Source organism: Neofelis nebulosa, chromosome 3, assembly GCF_028018385.1.
Source record: "Neofelis nebulosa isolate mNeoNeb1 chromosome 3, mNeoNeb1.pri, whole genome shotgun sequence".
Lineage (NCBI taxonomy): Eukaryota > Metazoa > Chordata > Mammalia > Carnivora > Felidae > Neofelis > Neofelis nebulosa.
Window position 1 is genome coordinate 60030062 of NC_080784.1, and position 12922 is coordinate 60042983.

The following is a 12922-nucleotide window of genomic DNA, read 5'->3' on the forward strand; positions in this document are numbered from 1 at the left end:
CTGGAAGTATAAACTCCACACCAGTTACAGGGAGCCCTAGATATTAAAAGAAATATTGGCTAACAGGAGGGCACCTTACTTTAGTATCTGGCTTTACTCGAGAGGTGACCTTTAAACTATGTCAAATTCTTAACCTGGCTACTCTCCTGCCACGCAAAGGAGATGAAACTTACTCCTGTGTGGAAACCACAGAACAGGTCTACTCCAGTAAGCCAGATTTAAAACACCAACCTTTGATAACCTAGACAATATATGATTTATTGATGGAAGCAGTTTTTTAAAAGGGATTAAAGGAGCCAGACCTTTACCAGGTAGACTTTCACCAGGTCATAGAAGCAGGAGATCTGTCCCCAATACATTGGCACAAAAGGCTGAACTTATTGCCTTCACTAGAGCCTTACAACTAGGAAAGGACAAAAAAGCTAACATCTACACTGACTGTAAGTATGCCTTTCTTGTTCTCCATGTTTGTGTTACCATTTGGAAAGAAAAGGGGCTTTTAACTGCCAAATACTCCCCCTGTACAACATCACCAAGTGATCCTTGATCTCTTAAGCAGTACAGGAGCCTCCAGAAGTGGCCATAATCCAATGCAGGGGTCATCAAAAGGGAAACACTGATATTACTGCAGGAAACAATTGAGCAGACAATGAGGCTAAAAATGGAGTCCTGGCAGCACTCCCAATACAGGCAGCCTTACTCCCTCACGGGCCAATCCTCCAACAAAGGCCCCAATGAACAGAAAGGAAAATAACTGGGCTCAGCAGAAAGGCTACCAACTAGATCCTAAGGGATGGTGGACACAAGGCCAAAAGGTAATGCTTCCCTAGGCATCACAATGGAAAATTATCAAGGGAACACACAACTTCTTTCATTTGGGAAGAGATGCATTAACCTCCTTAGTTGATAGAGTCTTTTTAGGAATTGGCGTGTCACAGGTTATCAAGGAAGAGTTATCACCAGGGCCTGTGATCTATGTTATAAGAACACCTCTGGAGGAGGGCTTAGACCATCTCCCACTTCTCCAGCCCATCCAAAGGCGAGGCACACACCCCAAAGAGGGCTGGAAGATAGACTTCACACAAATGCTCCCATCTCAGGGATATAAATACCTCCTGGTCTTTGTGGACACCCTCACTGGTTGGATAAAGGCTTATCCTACTAGAACAGAAAAAGTCCAAGAGGTATTAAAAGTCCTATTAAAGGAAATTATCCTGTGCTTTGGGCTTCCAAAGTCTCCATAGAGTGATAATAGCCCATCCTTTATTGCAAAGCTTACTCAACTGTTGTTTTTTGCTTTGAGAATTCATTACCACCTCCATGCTGCCTGGAGATTCCAATCCTCAGGAAAGGTTGGCTGATTTAATCAAACCCCTTAAAACAATCTTGGCCAAACTGCCAGGAAACCTCAGAATCCTGGACAAAACTCATGCCCATAGCCTTCTTGAGAATGAGAATGGCCTCAAAAAGAGTCTCCAACTTAACGCCTTTGAAATGCTGTATGGGAGAGCTTTCTTTACAGCAGATCTGCTGCTTGATTCAGAAACGCATGGACTTATAAAACATTTAATCGATCTAGGACAGATACAGCAGGGTATCATAAACTATAGCAACAAAGTTTTGCTCATGCCTAAGAAAGAGCCTGTCCTTGCCCAGACCAGGCCAGGGGACAAGGGACATGATTTTATTAAAAACTTGGTGGAAGTGCTCACTTTCAGATCAATTAGACCCCAAATGAAAGGGGCTCTGCCAGGTCCCAATGCTAAGGACTTTTTCGCACGCTAACAGCAGTGAAGCTTCAAGGTGTAACTAGCTGGGTTAGTTTGTATAGAATAAAACCAGTGGCTCCAGGCTCCCCACAACCAAAGACTAAAGAAATTCCATCCTATTCCTAAGCCTGTGGAAGATCTACATGACATCTTCAAAAAGGTAAGTGGTTGACATCTTACTATGAATATTTGTTTTGTATTGTTAGCTATTGCCTTGATTTTTCTTTTACTGCTTCTCCTCATTGCAAACCTTTGCCTACATGGACCTTTAAATTGATTTCCTTGTTAATCCTCAGACATAGTCCTAAAAATCACATTTTATCTTATTCTCACCACCGCTCTAACTTGCACAGGTTCACAGGGGTAGAGGGAAAACTCTCTCATAAATCTTTCCAACATAATCATCTCCCAGGGGAATAACCTTTCCAGCTGTTAGATCTGCCATTTACATTCTCAAGAAGACACTTCTTACACCTTGTTTTATCTCATTCATTCTCCCCACTATAACTCTCCTCCAAAAAAAAAAACTATACTGGGCCTAGTTCTCTTCCCCTAGAAGAGATGCTTGTTGACCCAAATTGGAACATGTGTGGACTTATCCACTCTCATTACTTGAGACATCTCAGGAATTAGTCCCTGATTTTACTTAAGTTCTGAGTCCATGCTGCCAAATAACATCACAGACAAATCCAAAAGATAGGTCACCTGCAAATAACACCACCTCCTCACAGGATAACTCAAGATTCTTGGACCATCAAATCATTTCCAATATCTCAGTTTAATGTGCTGAGTACAAAACGTAGTATGCTTGCTAAGAAAATTAAAATAATGCAGATTGTGATACCACCCAGTGGACTTGTGCCAGATCCGGCTATCCACACGAAACCCCAATATTATACCCATGTTTTAGATCATGGCCCACGTGGACACCACTCCACATTGACAACGATTCTAATTTTACCCTTCTCAATTACATTTATATGTTCCCTAGAATAAAAGGAGAACTTCTCCACCCCCACTGCATACACAATAACTATTCCAGGTGGGTCCTGCAGCTCCAGAATCTGGAAATAGTGAGTTATCCAATAACCTTACATGCCCCTCCCAATTATCTCCTTATCTGTGGACATCCTTCTCACAACCCACAAGAGCCAATCTTTACCCAACCCGTATTGGCCTAAGGATTTCTTTGCATTGATAACCTCAAACATTGGGGCAGTTACACACCGGGGTATGTGGTTCCCCCAGGAGTCTGCATATGTAATTCTACCTGATCCCACATTAAAGCCTGAAGGGCAATAGGCCTTGTATTGGCTGGAATAGCAGGTACCCTTGGTGCTAGCCCCTTGCGGGAGATTTGGGGGTTTTTTTGTTTTGGTTTTTTTTTTAATTTTTTAATTTTTTTTTTTAACGTTTATTTATTTTTGAGACAGAGAGAGACAGAGCATGAACGGGGGAGGGTCAGAGAGAGGGAGACACAGAATCGGAAACGGGCTCCAGGCTCTGAGCAGTCAGCACAGAGCCCGACGCGGGGCTCGAACTCACGGACCGTGAGATCATGACCTGAGCCGAAGTCGGCCGCTTAACTGACTGAGCCACCCAGGCGCCCCCCTTGTGGGAGATTTGTATATCATGAAACCACTCTTCAAAATCTGACAGCAATGTTAGATAAACTCACTTTTACCACTGCATCCACTTGCTCAGATCTCTCCAAGCCACACCAATCTTTGGCCAGTGTGGTTCTGGACAACAGGCTGGTTTTGGATTACTTACCGGCTGAACAAGGCGTGGTATGTGTTGTCATTAACAGAATATGTCGCACTTACGCCAACAGCACTGGACAGATGGAAGACAACATCTGAAAATTATATGACCAAGCCAAAAGGCTCCATCAAATGACCAAAGCAGCTGATACTTCTAGTGGTATTTGGAATGCTGTATGTGAGGTGCTTCCATCTATCCCCTGGTTCTTGCCCTTTTTAGGTCCACTAGTGGCTATATTGTCACTTTTATTTCTTGGACCTTGTTTGTTTAACTTTCTTGTCATATTTGTCTTTTCCAGACTCCAACAATCTCATCTCCAGATGATGATGTACCAGGCATTCCAACCTATATCCCCCATGAAGATGAAGCCTACCAACACCCCCTTGAACAATCTACAGCTTCCTTCTACTCCACTGTCCTTCCAGGTTTCCTAAAACCTAGATAGCAAGGACTTCTGGAGTCCTCTGGCAGGGTCAATGCCCCATACCAGCATGAAGTAGTTACATAAGATGGATTGTCACCCATTTTCCCTTGAAAGATTTTGAGGGCCCAGAGGGCCCTTGAGGGGGGAATTCCAGAGTAGGCAGGTAGTTAGACTTTCCCAGGATGCCTGGAGGCCAGCAAAGGAGAAGTCAAGGCCCTTTATCAGAAAAGTTAGCAACCTGTCCTGGTAGCATTTCACAAACAAAGCCACAAGGAGCTAGATCAAACCAGACAGACCCAAGATAAAGAAGGCCAGAGACCCTGACCAAGTAAGGGAGAAAAGACATGAAACCCTGCTCCCCAAAAATCCCCTACCCAGGTAATAAATATTCCACGCCTTAGTTAACAACTGTCAATAAAGGATAGAGACCAGTCCTGGGGAGGCAGCTCTCCCTGAGGCTGCCCACCCTCACATCTCCAGAGTGTACTGTCTCTTTTATAGACTCTTCACTTGTGCCACTCAACCAATGTGTCTGGTCCATCCTTGAATTCTTTTCCTGCAATGAGACCAAGAGCTGCCAGCAACATCCTGGGCATGGTCTGGGCAGAGGCCTCAGGGCCCAGAGATGTCCCCAGTTCACCCAGCAACATACTGATGCAGCAAACTTCATTGTTGTCTTATTTTAAGGAATTGCGACAGCCACCCCGACCTTCAACAGCCACTACCCTGATCCATCAGCAGCCATCAACATTGAGGCAAGACCCTCCACCAGCAAAAAGATTCCACTCAAAGCTCAGATGATAGTTAGCATTTTTTAGTAATAAAATATTTTAAATGAAGGGGTGTACATTTTTTTGACATCATACTATTCCATATTTAGTAGACTATAGTATGGTATAAACCTAACTTTATATGCACTGGAAAACCAGAAAATTCATTTGACTCACTTTATTGTGATATTTGCTTTATTGCCATGGTCTGGAACCAAACCCAAAGTATCTCCAAGGCATGCCTATATAATAAAAGAATAATAATAATTTGATATCAGGGTTTCTGGGTGGTTCAGTTAAGAGTCTGACTTCAGCTCAGGTCATGATCTCCTGGGTTCGTGAGTTTGAGGCCTGCATTGGGCTCTCTGTTCTCAGCATAGAGCTTGCTTTGGATGCTCTGTCTCCCTCCCACAATTGCACACACACACTTTCTCTCTCTCTCTCTCAAAAATAAACATTAAAAAAAACCAAAATAATAATTTGATATATTTGTCTAATTAAATCCAGAAAATTATCCGGAAAGTAGAACAAGAAGAAAAAGGAGATAGAAAATAGAACAGACAAATAAGAAAAAACATCATTCAAGAAGGTCAAACATCTGAATAACGAATTTCCGAAAAAGAAGACATACAATGAGGGAGGGGGACGATAGAGAAAATTAGCCATAGATAACACCAGAAAAATCTCCAGAACCGAGACATATGTCTCAAGATCAAATACAACCTACCAAATACCAGCTCCATAAAAATGAGGAAACACCTATAACCAAGATACGTGATGGTGTCTGAGAACATTGGGAATAAAGAGAAAATCCTAAAACTTCTTGAGATGAAACAAAACAGAAACAGGTTACACATAAAGAAATTACTTGAGGATGAAGTAGGTAAATGTGTCCCTATTCTTTGATTTTAGCACAGTGAGACTGATTTTACACTGTGACTTCCAGAATTATAAGATAATAAATTTGTGTTTTTTAAAATGAAAGAAAGTTACCTATAAAGAATAGGAATCATCAGGTAATGACAAACATCGTGAAGCAAGCTAAAACATCGTGAAGCAAGGCCTCTAATATTCTGACTAAAAATTATTTTCAACAGAGAATTCATACTCAGCCAGAATAAAGACAGTACAGACATGCGAGGTCTAATGAAAAGGGGGAGGGAATCACTCACGGAGGATAGGTTCCACAAAGCTATGGTATAAAATCAAGAAAAGGGAAGATAGACAGTCAGGAAATAGAGAATCCTTTCAGGAATGAGGCAGAAGACCTGCCAGAATGGCAGCACTGGAGGAGGCACCAGGAGATCATTTGCATGCAGTGCCTCTCAAACTTTGATGTGCACACGCATCAATGCGGATTCTGATTCGGTAAGTGTGGGATTCTGAATTTAAGTTCATTTATCTTTTAGAGAAAGTAAGTGTGCGATTCTGAATTTTTTTTAAGTTCATTTATTTTTGAGAGAGAGAGAGAGAGAGAGAGAGAGAGAGAGAGAGAGAGAGAGGAAATGCACACCTGGGAGCAGGGGAGGAGCAGAGAGAGTGGGAGAGAATCTCAAGCAGGCTGTGGCCTGTCAGCATGGACCTGGATCCCACAAACCGTGAGATTATGACCTGAGCCAAAACCAAGAGTCAAAGGCTTAATTGACTCAGCCACTCAGGCACCCTAGGTCCCGAATTTTTAACAAGCTCTCCTCAAAATGCTAATGTTGATGCTCCTGGGGGTACACTTTGCATAGCAGGGTGTAGAGAACACAATCCAAATTGTAAGAAAGAATGAGAGAAACTGATTTTCTTCTGAGAGATAATTAAGAATAAGAGTTACTGTTAGGTAGCAATAGTATAGTGGAGAAGGTAGAGAGATGGAAAAGAGGAAGACAACATTTAATGCTTTAAATAAATATAAATCAAGGAAAAACGAGGGTTTGGGTGATGGCAGTGCCATACATCCAGCCTTGACACTAGTAAACACCTAAAGAGGAAGTCCGGATCACCTTAACGGATCCAAATTCGGTACACTGGAGTCTCAGGAGCATCCCTGCAGCTAGTCTGCGCGACAGCAGCTTGCGCGGTGAGGCAATAAGGGTGGATATAAGCGGCACCGCCCCCCGCGCTCGGTGGGAAAGTGGGCGGGGCCTCCGCCATCCTCCTCTCGGGCCTCGCGGGGCGGGGCGGGGCAACGGCTGAGGCTTTTCCCTCTGGCGTGGCCCTGGCAGTGCAGGGTTTCTGATTGGTGTCTCTTGAACCGGAAGCAGTTGGCGGCGCTCGGAAGCAACGGCGGGACGCGGGACACCACAGGCACTGCGACTACAGAATGGCCGGCGGCGGCGGGAAACGCAGAGCCGGCGGGGAGGGGCAGCAGGTACTGCCACAGTGGGTGTGTGAGCTCTGCCGAGCTCTCTGGGTAATAGCTAGGGCACCAAGGGGCAGCACATTGCATTTATCCAGTGGTCATTGAGTGGTTGCTGTGTGCCTGGGAACGACTGTCTGCCCTGGCTGCTATTTCCCGCTCTGCTGGGGTTTGGACCAGAGAAGTAGTCCTTTCTCCTCTTGTGCGCTCCTCCCGGTGCTGCGGTTCCTGGGGGAAGCCGCGTAAGACAACCAGTGGTTCAGTCGTTCAGTCAGCAACATGTTGATTGGAAACTGATTATATGCCAGGCTCTGCCTGGGCGCCGCGGTTTCAGGATGAATCATGCTGCCACTGCCCCCATGTATGGCCCCCAACTTGGCACAAATGAACATTTTACTTTAACTTTTTTTGTTGTTTGGTATTGTAACGCTGCTGCGTAGAAAGTGCTGGGGAAACATGGAAGGAGGATCTGAGTCCCAGGAGGTTGTTAAGGAAATCTTTTAGGGCAACTTAAGCTGGAAATAGCTTTTTAAGGCAAAGAGAGAAAAAAGGGATAAGAAATAAAAGAGAAATAAGTGTAGAGGATGTTTGGGCACAGCGGAGTTTTGCCTGACTGGAGTCTGGTAGATGGGAAGGAGGGACCTGATTATAAAGGCACTAATGGGGGCGGGGCATAAATTAAATGCAAATTCTCATCCTGTTCTACGATTTCAGAAGTTCCTTACTGCTGTAGCAATTAGGAGACTCAGGCAGGAAAGAAATGTCATTGTGATAAGGAAAGTTTTCAGAAAAATGACTCCCTCTGGATTATAAACTGGATAAAGCAGGACAGTGTTCGCTTAATTGTTAGAGGGCCTGAGCATTATTTGTATTGGGTCATGCTTTCTAGGAACACAGGGGTAAAGGATGAGTGTAGCCAATGAAGAGGACAGCTGCACTAAATTCTAGTTATTGGGGATTTGAGGTTACTAAATTAGTGTGTGAGGTAAGACAAAGCTGAAAAAATCTTTATCTCCCATTGAAGGTGCTGTAAACTGCTTTGAGTGATAGTATTAGAAATAAAACAAAGATGAAAATGAATTTATAGAGACCATAATTAACAGTAATAGCTAGTATTTATTATCTGCTACAACTACTGTGTATTTTCACAAACAGCTTATTCCTCCTAACAAACCTGTGATGTAGGTATTACATGCCCTTTTTGTAGATAAGAAAATAAGGCACAGGTTAAATGACTTCCCTAAGGTGACAGAGCTGGAAAGCAGAAGAGTCCAGAGTCAATCCAGGCAACCTAACCATTAGGCAAAACTGTCTTTCAGCAAGGTAGATTAAGGCTTTTCTTTCTAACATCTTAAGTTTGAGCCAGTCTTTGAAAGCATAACCAAAGACTGCTGTGAAAACATAAGGGAGGATAGGTCAGGACTTAGGCCAGTTCCTTATTTATTTATTAAGTGAGAGAGAGACAGAGCTTGAGCAAGGGAGGAGCAGAGGGAGAAGCAGACACAGAATCTGAAGCAGGCTCCAGGTTCTGAGCTGTCAGCACAAAGACCAGGCAGGGCTTGAACTCACGAACTGCCAGATCATGACCTGAGCCAGAGTCCAATGCTTAACTGACTGAGCCACCCAGGTGCCCATATGTTCTTACTCTTTTGTATGTAATTGGAGAAGCAGCATAAAGTGGATGAATCTGTGCTCTGGAGCCAGCTGATCTGGGTTTAACCATTCTACTTTCAGTTAGGGATGTAAGGGAAGTTACTTCATTTTTCTCATTTGTAAAATGTGGATAATAGTATCTAGCTCATAAGGCAATTGTGAGGATTGAATGAGTTACTTTATAGAAAGTGCTTAGAACAGTGACTTGGCACATGGTAAGTGCATGATAAGTTTCGTTTATTATTTATTATTTTTACTGTTATCTTTACTATTATTATCAACATTCATTTCTGCATCCATATTTCTTTTTTAATGTATTTAAATGTTTATTTATTTAGAGATACAGCAAGCAGGGGAGGGGTAGAGAAGGAGAGATTCCCAAGCAGGCTCCACACTGTTAGCATGGAGCCCGATGTGGGGCCCGAACTCAGGAACTGCAAGACCATGACCCAAGCCAAAATCAAGAGTCGAACATTCAACCAACTGGGCCACCCAGGCACCCCTTCTTTTCTTTTTTAATGTTTACTCGTTAAAAAAAAATTTTTCTTTTGAGAGAGCATGCACATGCGGGGGAGGGGCAGAGAAAAGGAGACAGAGTTCCAAGCAGGCTACACGCTGACCAGTGCAGAGCCCAGTGTGGAGCTCCAGCTCATGAACCATGAGATCATGACCTGAGCCGAGATCAAGAGTCAGACTCTTAATCGACTGAGTCACCCAGGCACCCCTAAATGTTTATTCATTTTTGAGAGAGTGCAGGAGCAAGGGAGGAGCCGACAGGGGGGACAAAGGATCCAAATCGAGCTCTGCACTGACAGCAGAGAGGCCAAGTGTGGGGTTAGAACTCATGAACCATGAGATAATGACCTGAGCTGAAATCAGATGCTTAACCAGCTGAGCCACCCAGGTGCTCCTTGATGCATATTTCAATAGCCTTTTTCTTCAATTTAAATTGTTTTATGACCGGGGCCCCTGGGTGGCTCAGTCGGTTAAGCATCCGACTTCGGCTCAGGTCATGATCTCGCGGTCCGTGAGTTCGAGCCCCACATCAGGCTCTGTGCTGACAGCTCAGAGCCTGTTGCAGATTCTGTGTCTCCCTCTCTCTGACCCTCCCCCGTTCATGCTGTCTCTCCCTGTCTCAAAAATAAATAAACGTTAAAAAAAAATCATTGGTCAATGCATAGTCCTCTTTACCTTATTTAATAATAATATAAAAAATATCTGAACCCTTTGCCCTACCCAAGAACTAAAACACAATAGCTATACTTGTGTTCATCATCTATCTTTTCTGCCTGGCTTCCTGTCACCCCTATTTATGTAGCTACCATCCTCAATTTTATGTTTTGTCTTGCCTTCTTTTTATAGCTTTATCTCAAACTTATTTATTGTTTTTGAGTGTCATAAAAAGGCTATCATGCTGCATATAAACTTCAAGGACTTTTTTCTTTCATTCAACATTAAGACTGATCTATATTCTGTGTGGCTATATTTTTCTTTCCACTAAGCAGAATATTCCACTGTTTGAAGTCCTATAACCTCACATCCTCATGTCAATAGGCATTTTCATTTGTTGCGTTTCCTACTCTTAGAAACAGCGCTATCAAGAACTTTTTTTTAAATGTTTATTTTGAGAGAGCAAGTACGTGTCTGTGCATGAGCAGGGGAGGGGGAGAGAGAGAGAGAGAGAGAGAGAGAGAGAGAGAGAGAGAGAGAGAGAGAGAGAGAGAATTCCAAGCAGGCTGCACACAGCCCCATCAGGACTGGAACTCACAAACTGTAAGATCATGACCTGAGTTGAAATCAAGAGTTGGACACGTAACCGATTGAGCCGGCCCAAGAACATTCTTGTGTGTGTCAACTGATTCATAAATAAATTTTATAGACTTTGATACATAAAGTAACATCAATAAACTTGAGCCTACTGGGAAAATAAAATCTGAGAAATGTCTAGGTTAGAATTTCTCAGCCTTGCACTATGAACATTTTGAACCTGGTAAGTGTTTGTTAAGGGAGCTGACCCTGTGCATTGTAGAATGCTTAACAGCATCCCTGGCCTCTATTCCACTGAATGTCAGTGGCACCCTATCCTAAATTTATGACTAAGTGTGTCCCCTGGGAGGCAAAATCGCTCCTAATTGAAAAGCACTGATACAGGTGGAAAGGAAGAATAAAAAGAAACTTAATCCAAAAAGAAAGGATCGAGGTTCCCAGAAAGAAAAAAACTGCTACTGAGAAAACTAAAGATACGTAACCTTCAACTAAGCATAACCTCCAACTAACCATAACCTTTATGGAAATTCATCAAGTAGACATTATAAAACCTACCATACTTACATAATGACCATATTGCAGGGATATTAAAAGATGAGTATCATAACTTAGTCCTGGTATTAAAGACCTTTTTCTGAAATGTTTTAGCTAGTAAATCCCCTTTTATCTAATTATTTCTGCAGTTGGCTTCCGGTGTGATCACTGAATCTACTTAAAGGGCATGATGACCTATTTACCCAAAGAAGGCAAAACCTTCCTATTCCTTATTCCCCTTCCTGTTCTTTACCTTTTATACTTGTTTTTTTTTTTTTTATTTTCTGTATTTCCATTATCTTAGAGAAATATACTTAAAGACTTACTGTGTGTATCCTTCTTGACCGCTGTATATTATAAACCGTTTTCCTTTTTTCTTTGCCCAAAAGAATCTCTAGATTTTATTCAGAAATACCATTTGTAGAGTTTTAAGGAAAATGTATATCTCAGAGTTGGGTGAACAGAAATGAGCAATATTGTTATGCAAGGAAAGCTGCCAAAATTACTTTTGGAGAAACAAAGTTTTGTGTACTGACTTTCAGTGTGAAAACACAGTTGATGTGAAGAAGAGTAAATCCTGTGAAGCTGATGTCTCCAGTGACCTTCGACAAGAAGTAGAAAATCATTATAAGCTTTCTCTGCCTGAAGATTTCTATCACTTCTGGAAGTTCTGTGAAGAGCTTGATCCTGAAAAGCCAGCTGGTGAGTTGCTCCAGAATCATTCTGCTTCTCCGAGTGGAGAAGACAGTAGGAAACTGGAGCAAGGATCTAAACAGTTCATTGAAAAGGAACTTTTTCAAAGATATTTCTAAGAGAAATAGAAAAATAATGCTATAATATGTGACTATCCCCTGTTATACTGGCAAAGGTAAACAATTTCACAACATGCTTTGATGAGGGTTTAAAGGAAAACAAGTACTTTGATTTGTTGCAGGAGTTTTAGTATGACTTAGCAGTTCTAGGAACTTGGCGGCTAGATGAACTAAAAATGTTCATTTCAATCAAATTTATTGAAACAAAAGTGGGAAATGGCTTAAACAGTAACACATCTATCGGTGGATATTCATAGTTTTAAAAGAACAAGGTAGATTTTATATAATAAAGTATTGTGCCTAAAATATGTCAAGTGAAAAAAAAATGTGTAGAGTATGCTACCATTTGTATTTTTTTTTTTTTTTAAGTTTATGTTGAGAGAGCACAAGCAGGGAAAGGGCAGAAAGAGAGGGGGAATTCCAAGCAGGCTCCACACAGCCAGCACAGAGCCAGACACGGGGCTCAAACTCACAAATTGTGAGATCATGACGTGATATCATGATCAACAGTCGGACGCTTAACCTATTGAGCCACCCAGGTGACCACCCCCATCCCGTTCATATATATTTTTTAGAAGTCAAGGACACACGTATTCCTATGTACTTTCTCTGTGCTTATGTACTGTCTGTGAAAGAATGCACAAAAAACTGGTAATCGTGACAGAGTTACTTTTCACCATTTTGTGCTGTTTTAACAGGTGGGAGAGAAGCACTCCCGTATACTACTGATGGAAATGTGTATTGGTAGATAACAATTTTGGCAATATAGCAAAACACTTAAAGTGTGCAGCAACTTTTCTAAAAATATGATTGTACAACATGTATTAGCAAAGATGTTCACTGAAGCATTGTTTAGAGTAAAAAAAATTAGAAATGGTTAATGTCTCAATAATGGAATATCATACAGCTATTAAAGATTAGGAAAAAATTTTTGATAGCATGGAAAAATATTCAGAAAGTTTGAGGGCAGAATGGAAAACAACCATTATAAAACAGCATGATTGTCTTTAAAATATCTATATGTTCATAGAAGGAGGAAAACCTTGTTATTGTATATCAGACTATTAACCTTGTTATAACTG

The 12922-nt window shown here is 42.0% G+C and overlaps 1 protein-coding gene and 1 long non-coding RNA gene across 2 annotated transcripts in view; one reads left to right on the plus strand and one right to left on the minus strand.

Annotated features, from left to right (window-relative positions):
- Positions 1-4890: 4890 nt before the first annotated feature.
- Positions 4891-6952, minus strand: LOC131506873 (uncharacterized). The gene is made up of 2 exons (XR_009259204.1): positions 6719-6952; positions 4891-4969 (listed from the first exon to the last, which is right to left on the minus strand). It is a non-coding gene; the product is annotated as an uncharacterized LOC131506873 (long non-coding RNA).
- LOC131506871 (histone PARylation factor 1) overlaps positions 6953-12922 on the plus strand; it is a 30000-nt gene continuing 24030 nt past the window's right edge. The window contains exons 1-2 of the mRNA XM_058720920.1: positions 6953-7086; positions 11571-11730. Coding sequence (XP_058576903.1) covers positions 7039-7086; positions 11571-11730 — 208 coding nt within the window. The 5' untranslated portion in view covers positions 6953-7038. The remainder of the gene's footprint in view (positions 7087-11570; positions 11731-12922) is intronic.